Source organism: Macrosteles quadrilineatus, unplaced genomic scaffold (assembly GCF_028750875.1).
Source record: "Macrosteles quadrilineatus isolate MER2022 unplaced genomic scaffold, UCM_ALF_1.0 Scaffold_5__1_contigs__length_97177068, whole genome shotgun sequence".
Taxonomy (NCBI): domain Eukaryota; kingdom Metazoa; phylum Arthropoda; class Insecta; order Hemiptera; family Cicadellidae; genus Macrosteles; species Macrosteles quadrilineatus.
The window spans coordinates 74457792-74481321 of record NW_026542598.1 but is presented as its reverse complement, the minus strand read 5'-3'; the positions used below and the strand labels follow the sequence as shown (position 1 = coordinate 74481321).

At 33.2% G+C, this 23530-nt stretch overlaps 2 protein-coding genes across 2 annotated transcripts; one reads left to right on the top strand and one right to left on the bottom strand.

The window, feature by feature from the left end:
- Positions 1-389: 389 nt before the first annotated feature.
- LOC128995285 (jmjC domain-containing histone demethylation protein 1-like) lies at positions 390-16478 on the bottom strand. Its single transcript, XM_054420252.1, has 13 exons — positions 16297-16478; positions 13860-13918; positions 11624-11762; positions 10673-10798; positions 9212-9384; positions 8269-8469; positions 7179-7448; positions 6239-6382; positions 5133-5327; positions 4195-4431; positions 3553-3714; positions 3334-3426; positions 390-2403 (listed from the first exon to the last, which is right to left on the bottom strand). Exons 2-13 carry the CDS (start codon positions 13887-13889, stop codon positions 2299-2301), a joined length of 1875 nt encoding a protein of 624 aa, XP_054276227.1. The 5' UTR covers positions 13890-13918; positions 16297-16478; the 3' UTR covers positions 390-2298.
- A 424-nt stretch (positions 16479-16902) lies between these two features.
- Positions 16903-22656, top strand: LOC128995963 (protein ABHD13). Its single transcript, XM_054421048.1, has 5 exons — positions 16903-17379; positions 18086-18317; positions 19662-19855; positions 20329-20489; positions 21009-22656. Exons 1-5 carry the CDS (start codon positions 17217-17219, stop codon positions 21276-21278), a joined length of 1020 nt encoding a protein of 339 aa, XP_054277023.1. The 5' UTR covers positions 16903-17216; the 3' UTR covers positions 21279-22656.
- Positions 22657-23530: the final 874 nt, after the last annotated feature.

Sequence of the window (23530 nt, the reverse complement as noted above, 5' to 3'; positions counted from 1 at the left end):
TATTAAGTTCTGACACCACTTACTTCTAGGGTTTCTTTACCTTTTCACACTTTTTGAAAGACAAATAACGTACATAGACCACAACAGTAACTCCTCCATTGCGAGGCATTAACACACCTATAAAAACCTCAGATGTGGAAACTGAGTTGTAAAGAACTGAACATCTAAACAGCACAGCCAAATGCCTGGCAAAACGTAGCGATTTGTTTGCATACATGTTGTAGGTTTTATCCTAGTATGTAAACCTGCTCTTAAGTAACTTAAAACTGTCTTCAGCTGATTCTAAATGACGATAAATTTACTGTTTAAAGGAAAATAATTACGCTAATTAACTATTGTTGGGGACAAACGAGACATAGGTACAGCACAGGTATTTTTAAATACACCAATACATTTTAAAAGGATTTATTATTAAACATTTGAAAAAAACTGTAGTAGCGGTAACTGTGGGATAATCTGGTACAACTTATAGGAGTATAATTGGTGCAGTTTTAACAATGACATATTGCATTCAAATCAGGTTGAAATCACTTCAACACACAATGGTGAAAATCCTTACATTTTTTGTGAACAAATTATAATAATCTAAAAACTACCGTAAGTATCTACTTAACATCACCTTTCTGATCATAACATCATAATTTAAAAAATGGCAACTAAACTATGACATTAATTATTCAATGTTACAAAAGAATGTTTTACTAAATTTTAGTGCATTCAATTCTAGGATCTTTGCTAATACCATTTTGAAGAATGTTAAGTAAAATAGAATAATTTTACATCAATGTTAATAAAAGGCGGTTGGCTCTGTTTAAAATGTTTATCATATCATCATCATATCTTTAGTTTTAATAAGTCAAAACAAATCAATATGATGAGCATTTAGATACAATTGAAAAATTATTTAAATGCTACAGACACCAACCAGTAAAAAAAACATAATTATTAATTTATTCATCTCAGAACAGTAGAAAAAATTAGGTTTTAAAACGGACAACTTGAATAATATTTTAGCCCGGAATTGAATTATGTTTATATATTTTCTGTTAAAAAATTGTTTTAAAACAAACAATATCAATAATATTTTAGTCCATCACTGGATTAAGTTTATGTTTTCTGTCATTGAGCATAACAATCTTAAATTAAATCAAATTAAGTAGATTGTGTTCACCAACGGCATAGAAACACCATAATTACTGGTATATCGAAGAAAACACTATGAATAATGAAGTGAAACTATAATTAATTATACAAACCAAAAATATGCCATATATATATATAGATTGATATTTTGCCAGGTAACAATATTGTAAACTAACTACTCCTATATACACTTTTTATTTATATAATACAATTAATTGTAACAATACTGAAGGAAATGAATCTAACAGAATGGCAAAAATAAAAATAAATAACACAGATTAAATCTCTAAATTATACTATACGAAAGTAACAGCCATTGTAAGTTATCATTATGCTAGGAAAATACTTTAAAAATATATTTGTCTAAAGGAATATTAAAAGCCTAAAAAAGAAATGTAAATATATATGACTATATGACTGTATGAATGATGTATGATGTATGGTAGGCTGTGTGACTGGAAAAACAGTAATGTACAAACATTATCTTTCATTAAATCAATTAAATGTAATTGTCTCAGCTAAACAATTCAATTGTCTGAAAAAGAGTTTGCTTATCTATAGTAAAACTGGTAAAACTAACAACAAATATATTTTTTAAATTTTTTTATAAGTTTTCCTTTTGAAATGTTGAGGAAACAACAATTTAGGCTACATAGAAATCAAACACTTTCCACTACAGTTTAGACGCTTATTTGCACAAATAATTTTTTAACCAATGAATTAAAACATCACGTTTTTGTCTGAGAGTTATAACAATTTAAGACCGGGCATGAACACCTCTCGAACAACACTGGGATAGTTAATAGGAAACAAGAAGGAACATAACATATTCCATACAACCCATTTATAACACACAAGCACGGGCAATACAAATTAATCCTAGACCTAACACAAAAGGCATAATATCATGAGAACTGGTAGGGCAATTTACAATGGCCATCGTAACCAAACAATACTAAGTTTAACATTTGATCACTGTAACAGATAACAAGCACTCCATAGACTACCTAAGTAACACATAAGATGTGTATATTAAAGTACTAATCTTAGTATCTTTTTTTATCTTGTGTGAGAAACAAAAGGTTATTAGGTGGACGTAGCAGACTTACACGAGAGTAAGTTTTGTGAGATCATAACCAACTTTTAGAAAGACTGTCACGAGCTTGTCTCGACGGTTTCCACGAGTTCCTCAGTTCCGTTGGTGAAGATGCCAGATTCTCGCAACGAAGACAGTTTGTCCCTCGCTTTGAAGTGTCTTGGCTGGAATAAAAAAATTGTCGTTAGATTTGGATCTCATTGAGTTTTCCAAGGTAATCCACCTTGGAGCTTATCTTAACTTGTTTCATGGTATATCTGGGTGACAGGGCTAAACCAAATTTAGGCATACCAGAGGCAAAATAATTGCATGACTGCAGCAATGCAACTTTCACCAATACATTTTACCAATCATAAACAGTAAATTTCATCAATACTTTTGTAAATTGGTAGGCCTTATGTGTAGTACAAATTTAAGACCAAACGATATACTTATTGTTTGTTTGAAAACAATGTACAGAGTAGAAAATGCAGACGTAATCGTAATATACAGAGTAGAAATTAAATGTTTGATTATATTTTGTTACGACTGCAGTAAGATTGTTTAGTTGTAGCATAATAACAAGTATAGACAATAATTGTTCCAAATTGTGACCAGTGTATGTTTGACTCCATAAAATTGACAATATTGTTATATTTTTATTTTGAATTTTATTCAATCCAGTATTATCAGTTCTTCTTGAAGACATTTTCTCTTGTTAAAAAAGTTACACTTTTTCCATGAATAACTATTTAATTCTAATGAAGTTCTTGGAAACCCCCTTTACTTTATCCATCTTAGTAAACCTTGTCACCAAAATCTATTGTAAATAGTGCAATTAATATGAATTAACTAATAATTTAAATTTTAAACTATGTTTTTAAAGTTTTGTAAGAGAAAATGATAACCAATGTCCAATATAGTTACTATCAATGTAGCACATAGAGAAATTAGACACTTGTAAGACAAAGGGGCGTAAATACATATGATAAGCCTATGTACATAAACCCCTTCGTCTAGCAAGCCACGAATTAGTCTAACAAATTAGTCTAGGACAAAGGTAAATCGAGAACATGAAAAGGGATGTCCAGTGAATAATATACTGATGTACTAACCTTATAGTTTGTATTTCTCCCCTCCATGCAGCATCTGGGACATTCCCAACTGTTAGGTAGATCTTCGTCTACAATTCCAGACACATCAGGGTACTGTAAAGGTGAAAGATTATTGAAACAGCATTATTGATTGATAGTTATATATTTTAAAATAATGAATGAAGGATATTTATTGGCACAAAACATAAAGAGTAAATTACGAGACTTCGGCCCACTTACCGATGCGGCTATGCACGTTGGATGCACCAGGTCGTAGCAGATGGCACACTCCATGATGGAGCTTGGTATCAACTCCCGAGTCTCAGCTTCTATCCTAGAATGGTCGTTCTCCCACCCGTCTTTACCACAGATCAAACACGTTGTGTTGTTCGGCAACATTGGCTGTTATGACAGACAGAATTTAAACATTGACATAATCAAAGGATAAAATTTTACTTTGACACATTTTACTTTATAGTTAATACAACTTACATTATGAAAATCTTGTTTTAATTACTTTTACATGAATTTTATGACCCTACATAAATAATAATATTAATTACACAAAATATAAAATCTCAAAACTATTATGATGTTTGAAACTTATTTTTAAATGTGATTCAGCTCTTTTCAGTTATAATCCGGCTAAATTTAAGTTCTAAACTAACCTCCAACTAATCCAAATGAAATTTATTTCAAACAAAACAAATGTCTAGATAAAATTGAATTTTTTTTCTTGGACAAGTAACATTGTGATATTTCAGTTATTTAAGTTTCCTGTCGATTATTTGACGATTGTAGGTTGGTTAGATTGAATAACTTACAATGGCTACAAAAAGGTCTAAAAGTTAATGACCATTGACTTTTTAGTTAACAACTGACCTGAAGGCATTGGCGTTGGGTGCAACTTTGCTTGGACTTGCCCGTTCCACCAAACTTGATCATGTCCTTGCAGAAGTTACATTGGCCACAATCATTGTTATTGCAAGCCACGCACTTCTTGCAGCGCGTCCGTCGTCGTTTGGGTGCGGCTATCTTGGGGCTCTTCACAGCCAACTTGCCTTCCTTGTCTTTCTTCGGCTTTGGGCCTCTCTTTAACTTGACTATCTTGCGTTTCGTCTACAAGAGTTACAGTTATTAAAGGTAAGCAAGTAAAAAAGAGTCATTACAGCTGCTGAAATAAAGCGGTTTTAACACCTGTATTACCCTTGACTATTGTTGTTGGTTGTTGGTTCACAATCATGAAAAATCGCTTTAATCGGTTCCATGACTGTGAACCGAAACATGTTGCCACTGCAACCATATTGGATAAATAATAACACAGGTTTTAAAACTACTTTACAGCAAATATTGGTGACCCGGAGGCCAGCTTTCTTAAAAGTGATATTAAATTAATCTTAACATGAACTAAAATGTCAGACAAATAACAAATAATAAAAGGAATAATAATGTCAGATAATCTTTTCCCAATATAAAAGGAATGCCATTTAGTTATCTTTGCTGTAGAGGCAATAAGTGGGCCCATGTTGATATTAATTTGTTAAACTGTCTTACTATCACGTCATTATACATCACTTATTCCCAAAAAAACCCCATTAAAAATTTGAGATTAAGGGTGTAACATAGAGCACAACCGCCTATGTTTTCACTAATTTGTGGAATACAGCAAGCCACCCTGTTAAAAGAAACAAACAACTTTACATAATACACAAAAATTAGAATATTTTTACTATCTCTTAACAGAATTTTCAACCAAGCTTAATCAAACCTTCCTAATATTGACCATATATGTTCAAATTACTAATTAGCAAAATTATTACCATGACAGCCTGTGTTGCCTTGAAGATGGCACATCCAGTGACAGCAGACGCGGGACTGTCGTTGCGATGTCGCTCCACCAAGATGCGAACGTCCTTGATCAGCGACACCGGGTCCTCTATCAACGCGGGCACATTCTTCTTGGTTGTGGGCAGGAAATGCAGATACGACAAGATAGCCTTGATTCCTCTCAGTTCCTGAAGAAATATTGTAGTGTAAAAGAAAAGTTTCCACACAAGCAATATTTTTTTGCAGGAAAGCGATCCAAACCCTTAAATGTTTTTGGCTATGCCGGGATCAAACCCGTCCCTAATGCACCAATAATAGAAATGACAACCACTACACTAGCTCCCAACACCCAAATTTGACTGCTTATATCATATTCAATAGAAAAATATGGGAGGAACAAAAGTCTGAATGATATCTAAACATGTCTATTATAGTGATTTATGATATCTTTTGATGGGTACAATTATTTATATATTCACTTTCAAAATCAAGAATGGTACAAAGAAGTTACAAAATAATCTTATTGTACTAAATCTGATAATATTCTAGTAGACTGTATTCTGATTGGCTCAAGGAAATATAAAGTTAGGTAAAAAAATGTATTTATTTTTACCAATAAGCTAGTTTATTTTAGTATAGTTTGACAATGTCGCCCGTTTTGTCTGGCTGTGCCAGAGCATTAAAAAAAATGTTATGTGACAATAAAAATGACTTTGATATTGAAATAGCGGTGTAAATAGCCTATTATAGTATAGGTAGCATCAGCTCAACTGTATGAACTAAAAACAAAAGTACAGTGGAACCTTGATAAGAAGACCCTCGATAACGAGCCACCCTTGATAACAAGTACAATTTTCAAATCCCCTTGAAATTATTTTACCGCTAATCACATGCTAGTTAATGCAAACCTCAATAAGAAGTCAACCTTGATAACAAGTCTTATATAATAATACCCATGAGAGTCTTCTTATCGAGGTTCTACTGTATAATTAAAAATTTCTGGATTTTACCATCACTAAGTACCACAGTAATAAATATATAGACGGGAATCTCTCACACTGAATCACACATAACTACAACATTCTCACAAACTGCTAACCTGTATAGTGAGGTGAACATGTTCCTTGGCAGGATTGGACGGCGTGTCCTTGATATGGGAAACTCCCAGTAGACAGTGAACATACCTCTCTAGCACATACCACAGCATCTCTGTGAAGAATGGGTAACGGAACTTCTGAGGTACCTGAAACAATAAATGCCATGTTGTCAGACACGTTAACAATTACTTAAACACTTAAACTACACCTGAAGCTTTATAATTTTATCAGTGAACAGCAAGAAACGTTTTTTAAGTCCAGTTGGGTGAATGCCATGGGTGAAGTCAAGTTTTATGCATTGACGTTTTAATTTTGGATTCACAATGTACGGAAAAATAAAAGTTTTAGTTTGCCTAATATTTTTCCTCTATAAGAATTATTAACTAAATTGAATTGATGATCAAGTTGATTGTAGTGTGACAGATTGCAAACAAATATATACGCTACAGTAAACTGCAATTGTTGCAATTTGTTTCAAATACATCCATCTTGTAGATGACTCCATTATCAGTTTAGTGTGCTGCACACAGCACGAGACTTGGCTGTCCAAAAAATTGTAGAGGGCTTCATTTTACATAGTGAGATTTAACTTAAATGAAACAAACGAAGATGGGACATCACAGTACTGTTTAACATTTTTCATCTATCCCACCTTTACATCCTTCCAGCCACATTACTTCAGGCTAAGCCTAAAGCGTTGTGGAATTATCACACATATTAGTTATTACAATATTGGTTATTGCAATTTGCAATATTGGTTATTACAATATTGGGTTATCACAAATGCATTGGTTATTGACAGGATTCGAACCTAGGACCTCGGGGACCACACCTCATTCCCATGGACAGGATTTACAATAGAAATATATAATATAAGTCTCTAGTCATTTAAAATTGGAAATTTATGATACAATTAAAAGAAACAACCCAATATAAGCTTACATGAGTGGTCTCCTCCACTTGCGCTATGCGTAACTGTGTGTCGATGCAATACGAGTGAAGGAAGTTGCCACCAAACACCATGGAGTCAGAGGGTGTGTACACCGCGTGTATCCAACCCGAGGGGATGAAGAACGTGGATCCTTCGTTAAGAGTGACACGACCACACCACTCCACCGTGTCCCCGAAAAACACATCCCCTTGCTGTCCCGACAACACCCACTTCTCATATTTAGAGATGTTCACGTCTGTGGGTGGTATGAGCCAGAAGATCTGCAAATAAGTAAAACTCGCCTAGTAATAATCTTAAAACTAATTATCAATTTAGGAGTTTTTGTGAGAATAGCAGGCTTACATGAATATAAGAGTTCTGGCAAGAGAAACTAACAAATTTAAGCTATGAACCTGACAAATTAGAGAGCAATTTCAAATAAGGAAGAGAGAGTTTTCTTGAGACCTCCTTGGTTGAAAATGCTGACAGTGACATTGAAATATTTAAAATGTGTGTATATAGTGTAAAGTTTTGTGTCTCGTGCCAGTTTGGACTCTTTCCTATTACGGCAAGCCTTCTATCCTCACAAAAAATCCTAAAAACTTGTGTCTAGGTTACATCTTTAATAGAGGTATGCAAGCCTGAGATTTTAAAAAGCCTCAAGCTTTTTCGGAGCAAAGATTTTTTTTCTCATGAATTTACTTAATTACTAATAATAAGTTAATCAAGTCTAGTAAAACCCCTTTTTTAATGCAATTTAATGTTAAGATTGTACAGTAAATGTTTATATATATATATTTTTTAGATAAAATTATTAAAGAGTAAGCTTATAGAAAATTTCACTTAATTTTGTTTTTATCAAAAGGCACCTAAAATTGGCGTGGCGCGTGGCCATAGACAAAGAATACAAGTGAATATTAAAACAATCAATAACTATCCCAACAATGAAAAAACTTGGCTTTTTTATACAGCGTTTGGCATAGAGGCATGTAAAACTGAGTATGTAATTTAAACTCGAATGAATGTCCGAATTTGAATGAGAAAGAGTCTACAGTACTATCAATGATACATATTCAAAATTGTTTTTATTAGACTGCTAACCTTGCTTCCTTTCAGTATGTGATACCACACTGACGTTCCTCCAAAGTCTATGTGAAAGTCTGTGTAACAGCCTTTCACGGACATAAGGCAGTACTTCTGAACCTTTGGATACATCATGTCTTCTATCGCATTCGTAGACTCTGTCTGAGCCTCTTTCAGATGTCTCGGCCAAACTGTGTCCACCCAATCAATCTGTCTCACCTGTAAAAACAAATATTTATATTGATGTTCTTTGGCCTAGGATCACTGCTTGAACATTAAAATGGTATAAAATTACCTGATTCCGTCTGTGATCCTAAATTTTGTAGTGAGCAGCTACCGGTTTCGAGGTTATCACCTCATCTTCAGGCTGTTTATGCTACTCTTGCGAGCTCGTCGAGTTTTAAAAAAGACACTAAACATTTAAATACATTTACAGAACACAGACTCACGGACAATTAACATAAGACCAATAATTTTTACTCAAAATGTTTGAAACAGACTTAAGTTTTCCTCGTTGCATGGAGAGAAATCTGTCGCGTTCCTGTGTCGAAAATCAAGAAGGAATTATAAATCCTGTCCCGAAATTAAAGTAGCCAACAATCCCATCCATCCCTTTTTTTTAGTATCTCTGATATTGGCACTTTTACACGAAAGAAAAAACTCCATTTAAAGGAGAGCAGTTTTTACTCCTATGTTATAACTTTTGTGAATTTGCCGGGGATAGGACCCATCTAAGTAAGAGAGGCATTTCACTGTTGTTCATTCAAAACAAAATTTCATATTTTGCAACATATTGTAGGCATAACATATTTATTGAATAAAAAATGTATCCTTACTACAAGTATATTAAACCACGCAGAAGAAGCAACCAAATTAAGTTAAAATCTATCAATCACGTTATCAGATTTTTCTTCTTTAAGTTGGATGCTTCATAACCAAATTTACTATGCAAACAACTTACAATCATCGGGGACTGCACGTAGTTGTCTAGTTTGGTATGACTGAACTCCAGAGAAAGAACATTGAGCAGTTTATCTCTGACTGGGTCGTCAAAGTATTTCTGCCACTCTTTCATTGTCATCACAATATTTTTCTGCGTGTTGACATCCATCACATCGATGTGCCGTCTTGAACCTAAGTTTATCAGAAAATTCAAGAATCAATTAAAACTGATTTTTTTATGTTTTCCTCTAGCAACAATGATGACTTACCTTAAATTATCTTGAATTATGAGCAAAGAAAGAAACTGTATATAACCTAACTGCAGGCACAGTTTATGTCTTTAGACACAATAAAAAAGGATATTTTGCATTATTCCTAAATCAATGTGTCAAGTGCCCCTTTTGAAATAAAGTAAGAAAACGCACTTTAGCATTTCCGATAGTTGATCTTAGTTTTTATTCACCAATTCAGTTTTACAAAACCATTTTGTAGGCTAAATTTAAAATGTTTACTAATCAAATAAAAAGCTTACAACAACTAAAACATTATTGCTATCCGGTAGGTTTAATAGACAGGCTACTATTTTTTGTATGTGCCTGTCTGTTTTTGCATCACAAGAAAAATTAAGTTGAAATTTCATGACAAGGTTTAACCACAATTTTCCACCAAGGGGTGTTATACAGTAGACTCCCTCTTATCTGGACACCTTTTATCCGGACATCGGTTTAACCATACTACACTCAGCGGAAATGACATCTCTTTAAATGGAAAGCAAATTGGTTTAACTGGACGAGATCGGAAGTGGGCAGTAGGCTACTGAAACGACTGTTCTCGTGGGAAAGATTTGAGACCAGTGATCACGTGTCTAAATACAATACTCTCCTAAATTTAAGTCGAATATCACAGTAAACAATCCGTTTTAATGAGTTTTTGGGGACGTCGGTTTAGCCGGAAAACCCGTTATCCGGACTGGCCTCGGTCCCGAGGAGTCCGGATAAGAAGGAGTCTACTGTAGGTATATTGCCCTTTTGGTATTGTTACCTTACGGTTTTGCATATGCATTAACAATTTAAATGTTGAGCATTTAGAAATAAATATCAATTATTGATCTTGAATATGGAACTAAGAGAATAACTGCTAGGCTATGTTTATATCTGCATTGTGTATTTTTTTTACAGCGCAACACGTTTGGTTGAAAAGAAACAGATCAAACACTAGTTTTAAAACCATTTGAGATGATAAATAATTTTATTGATCTTAATAAAACATTAGCCTATATATATAAATAATTGTTGTTAATACTAAGTGAGTTGCAGAAGCTTTAAATTACAAGACTTTCTTACCAAATACATTTACCAAAATATTAAACCCCACTGGGAAGCATAGGCACTGTAAACTACCTAAATTACAAATTACAAAAACCTAAATTACAAATTAGGCTACCTAAACTTGGTCGAAACAAAACATTAAGTCTACTTACCAACACAAATCTTGACATCATTCACAGAAAATATTTTGCTAGGCACTAACAAACCAAGATCTGATTTTTCTGTTACAAGGATTGGAGTTTCAAACCCGTTCTGTTGCAAGTATGAAATTGTAAAATCTGAAACAAAACCATACAAAAATTACTCTATTAGAAATCGTCAGAAATTATCGTTAGAGTTGGTTTTAAAATAGCTGAATAAGTCGATCGATAAAATAAAATGCACTGGAAATTAAACTGAGGAAATAAAAAATAGGCTAGTTTGCAACACTCCGGAACACATCATTAAATTTTTAGTTAAAAATTAGGAAATTAAGTACTTGAACAGATTAGTCACCATAAAAGAAGTTTCAGTAAGTTATTTGTCTAATTCTAAAAATGTTATCAGTCTTCAAATGACGGTATCTATTATCATTGAATGAAGTTGTAAAATCACATACAGAACAGAATTTATCTAAAAATAATAAACTGACAGAAAAGAATTGTACATGTTATGCACGGTTGTATTTTTAACTGGCCACTTTAAGGCGAAGACTGCAGCAGGATAATAAGGCCAGTTAAACTGACGTGCCCTTAAATTCATTAAATTTCATGTTTGATAGACTAAGAGAATATGTAGACTCGTTGCAATCGGTCTTGTGATTTGAATTTGAAGCACCAGCACTACTAGCAAAAGAGTTGCTTTGTTATCAAGTTAAGTTGTTTGGTATCCTATGGTTTCTTGACATGCAGAACTGTCTAACAGTAGCCAACTAATTGTTCATATTATTTAAAATCTACTGAATAAAAGTTTGGGCCCAAAGTCTGTGACGCTACCAACTGAGCTACCGACTCACCAAAAATTCCTATCATATCAGCAAAAAATGTACTGATTGAATTGTATTTATGTTTATATTTAAGCAGGTATGTGCAGATATTTTCTTGGAAAACAAATATTCAATCTACCTTTTCCTTCCATTTCTTGGATAAAATCTCGATCAAACTTTACAGATTCGAGTTTTTCTTGAAGGTTGAAAGTGTGTTTTCCCTCGATGTCTTCTTCTTCACCTAGCACCCAGTCTTCTGAGTAAAGCTTTGTATCTCGCTGAAAACAGGTTTTCAATATAATGGTGGATTTTCAACAAAATTACAGGTTACTGGTTGTGGAAATGTCCAATCCATAAAAGTAGTGTTTGGGTTTGGGTCAGTTTTTATTTAAATAAATAATAAAAAATTAAAAGTTAATTATCACCATTGATAAAACAGTCCCTTAGTAGATTACTCATCCTTATAGAACAGCTGGAGCCACTTTTATTGTTTGTTCTGTACGGTGCACTGTAGAGGTTGTGTTTTGTTTACAATTTGTTTCTTGTTATTTCAGTCATTTAAAACCTTGTTTAAACAAATAAAACAATCTAAACATAAACAATAACTCGTCCCCTAGTTATACAAGCAAACAGCAAAGCACAAATTATTAAATTAACCCTAAAATAATATAAACAAAATTTTGTCAACAGTAGCCATCAGTGTCACCGGACATGAACTAGACTGGAAAAACGAGCTTCAAATTTACAATGGGATGACAAGTCTATGGTTAGTCAATGTTATCACAAGTCACAGATTGTAATGTAAATTGTTATAGCTTTTGTCAAAGAAATAATGAAATAGACTACATAGTACAACAAATTAACCATGGTATAATTTTACCTTTAGCCATAAGAGCAACCCTGATAAATTTTGAATGAATGAATGAATTAAGTGCTTTATTTTAAAATAAACATTCCTCTCATAAACATAATCAAACACTTAATAAACAATGGTCTACGACCGTCTGTTTGGTTGGCACACCTGGAAAACACATTTATGAAAATGAAGTTGAAACAAAATACACTTAATAACACAAATTTACATACAATTTTACATCCGTTTTAAGCAAAACTAAAAAAAATACCTTTTTCATAACATTGTTTACATAACTTTTATTATTTTATTTTTAAAATTATTAGGTTTTAAAAGCTTTACCCATAATGAAATCTATTAAAATTACTATGAATATTCAAGAAGACAGGCTGACAAGTTGTTTGACATAATTATTGTTTTGCTATAATTTATGAATTAGAAAGAGAATAAAACAATTTTGAATTTGGAAAAAAATTCACTTGATTTGTTCGTAACTAAATTCTCTAATTAACTCCCACCTCCTTCTCCACGCCTCTCTCATAAAGTTTGCTAATTTACGCCAATCCCTACCATTTATGTATTCTATGTCTTCTCCCCTGATCAATTTTAACGGACAGCAAAATTTAGGTTTTTAATTCCATTTATCAGATAAAAAAAGAAAAAAATACCCCCGCCGCAGCAAACCTGCCGACTAAGCGAATTTTCATTTGTCTGAATTGATTTTCAGTTAAATATATTTTAATAACATTAGGTTTAACGAGTACCTAGGTTTGCTGCTACAAGGAAACTAATAAAGTGTGTTTTTGAGTAAAATATTGATAGCTTAGTACAAAATAAATAAATTTGCCAAGTTTGATCAAAATATATCCATAAATAAGCAAACTACAACATTTGACAATATTCTCCATAGAATAACATGGGAATTTTAAATTTACAATTTTTTTAATTTTCTTCGTTACTAATAACCGAACAAGATACTTTTATATACTAAATTATTTGTTTTTTTAAGCTCTTTAAAAAGGTCTAAAGAGAAATTGGGAAATTTTGTGTTTTGAGGGTCAAAAGTGAGAAAAACCAATTTTTACCCCATAAAACCCCCCGTAAAGCCCCGTTCCCATGGTCCGATCATGCTGGTTCGCGAACTCATTCTTGTTTATCCCGCTTTACACCTTTAAACCAAATTTCATCAAAATCGGACAAAAATTACTCAAGTTATCGCGTTCACGGACGTATATATATATATATATAAATCTATATATATATATATATATATATATACATATATAAAAATTTGAACGAATGGTGTTTTTGGCCTCTGGGGATATCAAAATGAAAAAGTAAATTGGTCCCGGGTCTAGGTCTTACCGTGCCACCTACGGTAATAGCTACTTCCCTATAGGGAAATTCGCTAAAACACTAAAATATAATAATTCTAAACATATGTCATCGGACTGAAAGTTTTTTTACATAATTGTAATAAGTTACCTAATTTAAATTGATAATTCATGATATTAAAACTTACCCTCCTTTTTTTGGGTTCTGGGGAACTCATGTTGAAAGTGTAATTTAGCGATGTGTTATCTGAAACAAAAGAAACATGGTGTTTAAATCTTCACTAGCCAAAAATAAAAGTAGGCATAGGTTATAAATCAATTTTACAGGCTGCAAAAAACCAATTTAACATGTTAAAAGTGTTTATTTACATGTTTCTTATTCAGTAAATTATTGATAACAAGTAAATTTTACCTTAAATAGTAATAAAATATGGTTTCACTAGCTCATTTAAATCACATAAAAGATGCCGTCACTAATTAATTTGTGATAAAATGAAAGTGACAATAGGAATTATTATTCTTATAATTTCTATCTTCTACAAGCCATATTAATCAATGTCAAACCAATATTTTAAAACGTAAAAGGTATGATTACAATAGTTTATATAAGTTAGGCCTATGTAGGTTCCACACAACTGAAATGTTCAAGTATTAATTAAGGCGAGGGGTGGATTGACCAAGTATCATCTGTAAATTTATGGGCAATTCTAAAAATAAGTGGAATTTCTGCCTAAGGTTTTTTTTTGTAAAAATGTTTATATAATTTACCTCCATGGAGGTTACATTTTTCTGTTCAGTCACTTGTAAATCCTAACCTATAGATTCATATACATCCAGAGCTTATGTTTTCTTTTCTGAAAGCTGAATACAAGCTTTGAAAACTAAAACTAAACAATAAACCAGAAGAAATTTCCAAATAAGAAAGTTTTATCCAGTTTGGAAATAAGAAGCAACACTGAATACATATGAACAAGAGGTTCTACCCGCGAATTCACGGGTGTACAGAAGCCACCATTAAATTAATTTAATCAACTTTGACTTTATATTTCATTTAAAGGGCCCAAGTTCAAGAAATTGTCATTTGAAAGGGTGTTAAAAGCAGTAGAACCTTCATAGCTTACGTCCTAAGTTGGCCGAGGTGGGTACAGAACTCGCCGCTATCTTTCACGACATCTACTTTAATACTTTTCCACTTTTTTAAATAGGCCTACGTTTCAATGAAATGGCTAACTGTTAAAGATCGGTGACAACCTCTTCGAACGAACAACATAAATGGTTTGTTAATCTCATATTCATCGTGTTTCGACCACCTTTAATCACTCACTTGTATCAAACAGCTAGAAATAGCTTCACTGTCCATTCACCGCACCTCTTTTAAGAACATGAAAGTAAATAATAAAATAAATAAACAAAAATGTAAATAAACTATATTGTCAATTGCATTGGCCAGCTGTTGTTCATTAAATTAATCAAATAACGTTATCTTCCTAAACATGCTAGGCGTAACCCTTTGGAAATCAGCCAGTGGGGCAGAGCCCTTAGGGAGTTCGCCCATATCAATACTTTTCGGCAAATCTACAAACTCTTTTAAGCTTGCCATCTGTCTATATTACTTATTATTTGGTAAATCACTTTAAAAATATAATCGATTTGAACGGATTGTGTTTTTGGCCTCTGGGAACCTCAAATTGAAAAAGTAAATCAGTCCCGAGTCTAGGTCCCTAAACTTATCTACCCCAAGTTTTAAAAATAACTTACCCGGGTATTTTACATCTAGGCTATCTCTAACTTAGTTGTGAGTAGGCTACCGGTACTAAAATTGTGCGGAATTTCACAACAAATTTTTATTAAGTTACAATCCAACAACTAAGTTAAAAAACTCGCAAAACCCGCCACCTGTTTGTAAAGCTGAAACATTTTGTAACTTAGGCCTAAACTTCACTTAACTTACTTGTAGATTTATTCAACTTAACTTATGTGTAGCTCACAAATTCCTTTTTTTCGCCTACTTTGTTAATATATTACTTAATGTTAGCCTAGGGGCCTATTACATCTTTATTAGGCCTACTTAGGTTATTGTAATCAGCTTAAACGCCAGCATTGGTTTAAACTGCGTTGGAGAAACCGGGCCTTAGCGTGGTGTTTCTTGGGTTGGATAAGGTTAAGTTAATCTTCCTTTTTATTTATATGAATATAACATTTAGGCTATTTACGATATGATGGTTAGGCCTCTTGAAAGTAGAGTTGTCATAGCTTATTTGAAACATGTTTTGTAAATAGGCTATAGTGGATTTGGATTTCAAAGTTTCAATTTTGGTTGAGGGGGTCTTTTAGGCTAACTTACTTGTCTAATAGATTTTACCTGTTTAACTCGAGTCTTTAAATGGGGTTTTAAATATCCAGGATTTGTAAATACTTAAGATTATGGCATCTATCATCATGTCAATTAAGTTCACATAAAAACGAAATTGTATGATGTAAACTAAACAAAACATACTTTATCCCTAGTAGGCCTAGGCCTACCAAGTCCTGTTTTGTTTTGGTCAACAATTAGTTTCTAACTAGGCCCTAGTTCCCTTTGGATTAATGCATACGCCTAAAACTAAAATTACACACAATACTTACAAATCGATTTCTAACTTTTAACTTTAATTGAGCATTGTCAGCCTAAGGAAAATCTTTCCTGTAGTAATGTTTAATAAACTTTAATAATAATAGTGTGCACACACGTCAAAGGAAAGGTTCTTGTTTTGTAAATTTGCTTACAAAAAAATTACTTCCGAAAACCGTGATTGGTTCTTTATCATCTTCTTATTCTTGATTGTGGCTCCTACACAAACATACCCTACCGCTCGCTATACACCGAAGTAGAAATTCCGCCATTTCTCAAGGTGCACAATGAACGTAACCCAGTTGACTATAGAACATGAATGTAAATTCATGCTACATCATGAAGCTGTATTATAACATAAGATCAAGTTTCAAATTACTAGCCAAAATCAGGTTAATATAATTTTAAATTATTTTGTCTGTTTTTACTGTAACAACTTCGCAACAGTGGTTCATTATTTTTGATCTGACTTATTGAAAACATTCTACATGCTCAAAAATCAATGGTCTGGATGACTAGTCCTTCGGTTTACTCTATTCTGTCTATTACATGTCAGACCCAGACGTCAACGATAGACGACATTATCTGTTTAATTCTTGTTTGGATTTGTGTTTTGTGTTTTGTTTTTCACTGTCAAGTCACAGAAAATGAGTGTTAATTTTTAACTTACAAGCGTTCGTTTTTTATGGATATGTTTTAAAAAACATCTTAACATGTATTTAATTTGTAAAGTAGATCTTCCTTAACAGTTGATATTTTCTCCAGTCTTTAAAAACAAATTTTACCCTAAAATTAAATCTTTTAGTCTTCATGTGTTGTAGGTTATGACTCTAACCTCGCCCAGAAAACTATCCTCTTATAAATATAAATTCGCAATCAAATAGGTTCCAAACTTTTGAAAACTTAGGGCTAGCGACTTTTTAACAATAAAAATATGACTATGGAAAGGTTTAAGCTTTCTCATATTTGGCAGTTAATTCTTCCAGTCATTATGAAATGTTGGGCACTTTCAGGAGCAGCTGTTTTTACTTTCCTGCTGGTTTATTGGGCCTATGGAGGATTTCTAGCTTTATCTCTGTTGGGATTTGCAATAACAGGTAAATACCACATAACACACGTTCACTAACTTATCGATCGTCAACTATAGTTTACACCAGACTTATCAAATCACTACCCTAACCTGCGGGCCAGGTTCTCGTTTTGGACCAAGCTTATTGAATTAAACATACGTAAAGCGCAACTTTTTCTTATCAAGTTTCTATTAGATTTTCTTATCAATTAGGGTCTAAGTTAAACAATATTTATTTAACTTACATGATATAGCAATAAGAAATTTAATCATGTAGGCCTAATTAAAAATAATTGTTAGGTTAAAGACTTACATGTTTCACCCTTAGTACGGCATCGTCAGGGTAAAAAAACATAAACGACATTAACTTACCGTACTGTCACAGGCACCCAATAATAAAAATAACACAAACAAATAATTAGACAGACCTATCACACAATGTGGACGGTTCTGGCGCAGGTAAGTTTAGTAGACTGCAGCGTCAGACACCTTCCTCCTTGTTGCCCATGTTGTCGGTCAGGCCCAGGTTAAGGTCAGGTGGTCGGTTACTTTGGTTTATTAAAACAATGAAGATAGAGTGGGAACGGAACTGCAGTTTTTCATTGAGGATATGCCCACTGGCGGTGTTGTCGTGGTATAATTTGTAGGTGCAAGAGGTGAGTAAACCTTTTTAAAATGAATTAAATTTGGTCTGGGGATTGTCATTCATCCTATGTTTATCTTTTTCATTGCAGGTATTTTCTATCACATGCAAGATGCCCTGCTGTACCATCCAGGGGACACGTTCCAAAACCGACTCTTTGTGCACACACCTACACTCTTGTCCCTGCCATATGAAAATATTTTTATAAGAAGCATTGACGGAACACTCATTCATATGTACTTCATTAGGCAGCCAGAAGATAAAGCCTCTCACGTCCCAACAATTGTGTTTTTACATGGAAATGCTGGCAATGTAGGACACCGGTAATTAATAACATTTTTTCCTGATAGCCTGTTTGTTAAATTGAAACAGGAACATTGTGTACAGTTCTACAAAGAACCTATGATGTACTATCTGATGAAATATTAGTTTGATTTTCATTTAACATTCAGTTGATACCTGAGATACCTCAGTTGGCCTGAGATACCTGGCATCTAAAATCCTCTATACTAGGCTATATTATTTGTTGGATGAATGTTTGGCCAAGAAGCTGAATTCATACTACAATGTAGCTTATAATGGCAGTAGCTACTGTGAGTATTATTACTAGAGCTATGTGTTCCATTCAAACTAAATTAAATTAAATACAACAAATTTAACGCCTTTTACGCAAACATTATTTTATTGTCCCGGGTGATTATAAATTAATATTGGGGTTTTAACGCTTTATAACTTTTCCTACTATTAAACATACTGCTATAAATAACACATCAGATGAAAAAGTAGCTCAAAGAGTTTATGCCTTACAATGACACATCATTTGACAAAATCGATCCAGTAGAACGGTAGATTTAATTGTAGGCTACAAGTTAAAAAGAAATCTCCAACTTTTAACCGTTATAAATTTGGAGGTTGGTTTACGTTTTTGCAAATACCTAGCTTTTAAATGGCGAGGAAACTGACCAAACCTTTATTGAGTATTTTCAAGAAATGCATACCTAATAGTGCATAGTATAAAATTTAATTCTCTTTTGAAATTTCCATTTTGGTCGATTTCCTCACCATTTAAAAGCTATATTTGCAAAACATTAAGCAACCTCCAAATTCATAGTGTTGACCTTTGAACAATTAAATCTACAGCTATACTGAATCGATTTTGTTAAATAATGTGTCGTTGGAAGGCATAACCTCTAAGGGTTGCTTTTTCATTTGATGTGTTATTTATAGCGGTAAGTTTAATATTATAAAAGTTATAGGCCTAAAGGGTTAAAACCTCAATATTCATTTATAAACACCCAGTACTTTTTAGTATGTTGAATTGCATTCCTCATGCAGAATATTAAGAATCTTTTGATTTTTTTTGTGTCTGCTAATCAGCTTAGACCAAATGCAAAAAATAATGATATTTGACAATACTGTAAAAAATGCAATCCTGGAGGCAATGATGAATAGACAAAGTATTACTCTTTTCATATAAACTAGCGTGTGATTTTGCAGCAATTTAGATGATAAGTGTTTTCAAAGCTCAATGCCAACTCAGACTTCACAAGAGTTTGCATGGGTAATTCAAGTTTAATAAGTAAGAACTGGGAGATTTTAGCAACCATAATAACTTTTCGCTTACAAGATAATCTGGAAAATCAAGCTTACGTACTTTGCCTTACTAGATTGCGTAATGCAAGCGGCCTGTATCACAATCTTCACTGTAACATACTGATGCTGGAGTACCGAGGATATGGTCTGTCAAAAGGGTCGCCCTCAGAACAAGGTCTCTGCATGGATGCCCGAGCCGCCATAGACTTTCTCTCTACTCGTTCCGACGTCAACCATAAGATGGTTGTTGTTTTTGGACGCTCTCTAGGTGAGTTTCATACTGCACTACAGGTATGGTTTTTAATAATTTATTTCAACACGTATGTCTAGTTATCTAACCTTCTGTAGAGCCTCTTCGATGGCAATATTAAATAGAATAGGCGATAGTTCGTCTTCTTTCTTGACACTTAAGTTTAAGTTTAGGTACCTTCACATTAAGTTTCCTCAAAATAATTTAACTGTTGTAGCCACTTTCCTTTGTAGGAGGTCCTACTGCTTTTGCCATAAAGATTTGTCACGCAAGAAGGTTTAGTTAATAATTTTTGTATGTTGGCAGCCTGTAGTCTGGGTTCCTAACTTAGATTTGACACATATATTTTGAGTTTTACTGTGTTTTTAAAATTTGTTTAGTTCTTTTATAAATTTCCTATCTATCGTTTAAGCCAATCGATGTTGGGTACCGGTACTCTAAACCTATCTTAGAGAGTTACAATTGCTATAAATCGATTTTGTCCATGCCAGGTGGAGCAGTCGCCATAGATCTGGTCGCTAGGCCAGAGTACAGTGCTAGAATCTGGTGCGTAGTTCTGGAGAATACCTTCACGAGCATTCCAGACATGGCTTACACCCTCATCCATTCCAAATTCATCAAGCATCTTCCCCTGTGGATTTTTAAAAATAAGGTTTGTAAAAAGTTGTCCATGAACCCTGTTTATTAATTAATTGTTTAATTAACTAATTAAGATAATAGGAAAAGCCATTTTTTATTAATTACCTAACTTGATCACTTTTTAAAATACATAAAGGAAAGAAGAAACAAACTAAAAAATGTAAACAATTGATTAATCCTAAATGCAAGCCTAATGTCAACAAACAAAAGCTCGCAGGTATACTCGTTGTGGGTTCACTGAAACAAAAACATAATAGTATTGATAAATATTGCTGATATACTCTGACAATTTAGTGACACATTCCAAAAACAACTGACATCATTTTTCTTACCCAGTGGTGATTTGGTCAACTACTAACAGTGGTCAACACAATAGTATAGTCAGGCTATCTGGCAAGTATAGCCAGGCTATCTGGCAAGTATAGCCAGGCTATCTGGCAAGTACTCTAATGATGCGCAAAGGGGTGATGTATGAAGTATTTTACTGCATTCACTCCATAGTGAATTGATATTCAACCTATTCGCATTGCAGTTTATGTCCAAGCGCAAAGTGCCTCATGTGCAGATCCCTGTGCTGTTCATCTCCGGCCAGGCAGACACGCTGGTGCCGCCGGCCATGATGCGGGAGCTGCACAAACTCTGTCCCAGCCCTCACAAACAGCTGGTATCGGTAGAGGCAGGTACGCACAATGACACATGGGCCTGTCCCGGCTACTACGCCAGCATCGCCACATTCCTCACCTCCGTCCACGCCATGCAGCCCAACCCTCCTCGGCCGCCCTCCTGCGTGCTGGCCGTCTGACACATGCTTCCACCCGCTGCTTCGACTGTGATAGCTCTCGTAAATGTGAGATATTTGTGAAATGAGTATGAGGTTTTTGGGGATGAAAGATTTTATGGTTAAAAAAATCATGGTTTTAGCGTGATGTGAAATTTTAAACTTTTTAGTATGCCTACAACGAATTGTGGATTTGTACATGATAATTAACTCAAATGAGTTTTAAGTGACTTTGTCCAATATGAGTAAAATAATTGTGTTAAATTTGGGTCTAAAAGACAAGTTTTACCCTTTAAGCTCCAAACGATATACATCGAACGTAAGATTAACAAAACTTCCCCATAATAGTTACATGAGTATAAATCATCAATAGCTGAAAGCTATTACTGACATAGTATCAACCTAGGAATTAAAAACTTACACTTGGGCGTTAACAATTGCTATTAGTAAAACAGACTGATAAATCAGATCAATGGCCAAAGATGTCTCTCTTGACTCGGAGACAACCGTCGTAGGTTGAGGGCTCAACTCTAGTCTCAGCTATGTCTAGTGCGTAACTTACGAGTTCAACTGTGTTTTACAGAGCCAGGTGTACATCGAAGATGCTTTTAAAATCAATTTGAGTTTCACGTTCTTAAGATTATGAAAAAACATAATAGGCATAAATAAATCATTGATTAATCCGTATAATTTTAAGGGCATAACCTTTTAAATTTGTATGCAAACTTTGTAATAGAATAATTTGCAATTTTCAAATGTGCGAAGGAGTGTTCCTTGTGATTCAGGCAGCCTATTTTAATGCAGGATGAACCTTAGTGATAACAACTTGCTATCCGGATTTATCTTGCCAGGTCCGGTATCTTGTTAGACAAAACATTTTTACTATACCTTATCAAGAATCAACTGTAAAACATGAACAAATATACGTGTCACTTTTACTTTGTTTATCCAGACCATTAACATTTTTAAAACTTTTATTGTAACTTAAGTAAGTAGCTTTCAAGCTAATTCTGATCAAGTTGAGTTCTAAAATTAATATTTTAAGCTCAACTCTTTTGCAAATTGTTGATCACCAAGTTATAGTTTATAAATCTGCACTCAAAATTCATATCTTGGCTTTTTATCAATTTTGAAGCTGTTTTAAAAAACTATAGTTTATCGATAAAATGGAAGTAATAACCATCACAGTTATTTACAAATTATTATTGAAAAATAACTATTAACTGACTGTCTGATTTAGCTATTTATTTTTATGGGCTAACACCGCTAAATTGTACATATAGCTAGTTCTAAGCAAAATATCACATGTAAATAATATGTATGGTTTTGTTACCTTGATTATTTTAACAAATTGCAATGCTATGTTTTAAAAGTATTGCGACAATAAAATTGATATATTTTAGATGTATTGCAAGTTTCTATGTCCTAAATCTTTTTTAATATTGGGTGTTTAAAATACACATGGATCGATACCCTTGGATGGCTTATAAAACATCTTGAGCTTGAATTAAATAAATATGTTATATTGTATATTTTTTACGTTAGGGGTCACTATTACCATAGGTCTCATGGTAAGAACTAAACATGGGACAGATTTCCTTTTTGGTTTTGGTGTTCCTAGAGGCCAAAAACACCATCCAATTATTTCATATATATGAAACGGGGTTTTCCAATTTTTGACCCTCAAAATATAAAATTTCTTTCAATTTCTTTAAAAGAATTCTTCAAAATTAATGTCGGATGTATGTAGTTTTTTTTTTTTCAAAGCAAAGGGAAAGGGAAAGAGACTTAGAAGTATATTTTGGTCCTTTATTAAAACAACATTTAAAGTTTCAAGGAACATTGATACAAATACTGATATTTCATCTTAAAATAGTATTTAGTAGGCCTAGTGACTAAATTCTGTGAAAAAAAAACAAGCTTACAAAATATTAAAATCACATAATGAAAACTTATGGTTTCGTACATTTAATAAATAATAATAGTAAGGGAGAAAAATATGAAAAATTGTAAGTTGTAAGCTTTGTAGCAATTATAATAGAAATAACCACAAAACACACATTATTATTTTATACAAGAAAATAATCTAACACATTTGTGAAGCTATAAACTAACTTTTACTGTGTGTTCAACATAAACAATATTCAAATACAATTTGACTGATAAACAATAAATAATACATACATATTTGAGGAACTTGTAAATTTCAATAAATTACGAACTTTGTTCATTTTCTACTTAACTAATAAGTAAATTAATGTTTGAAACCATTTACG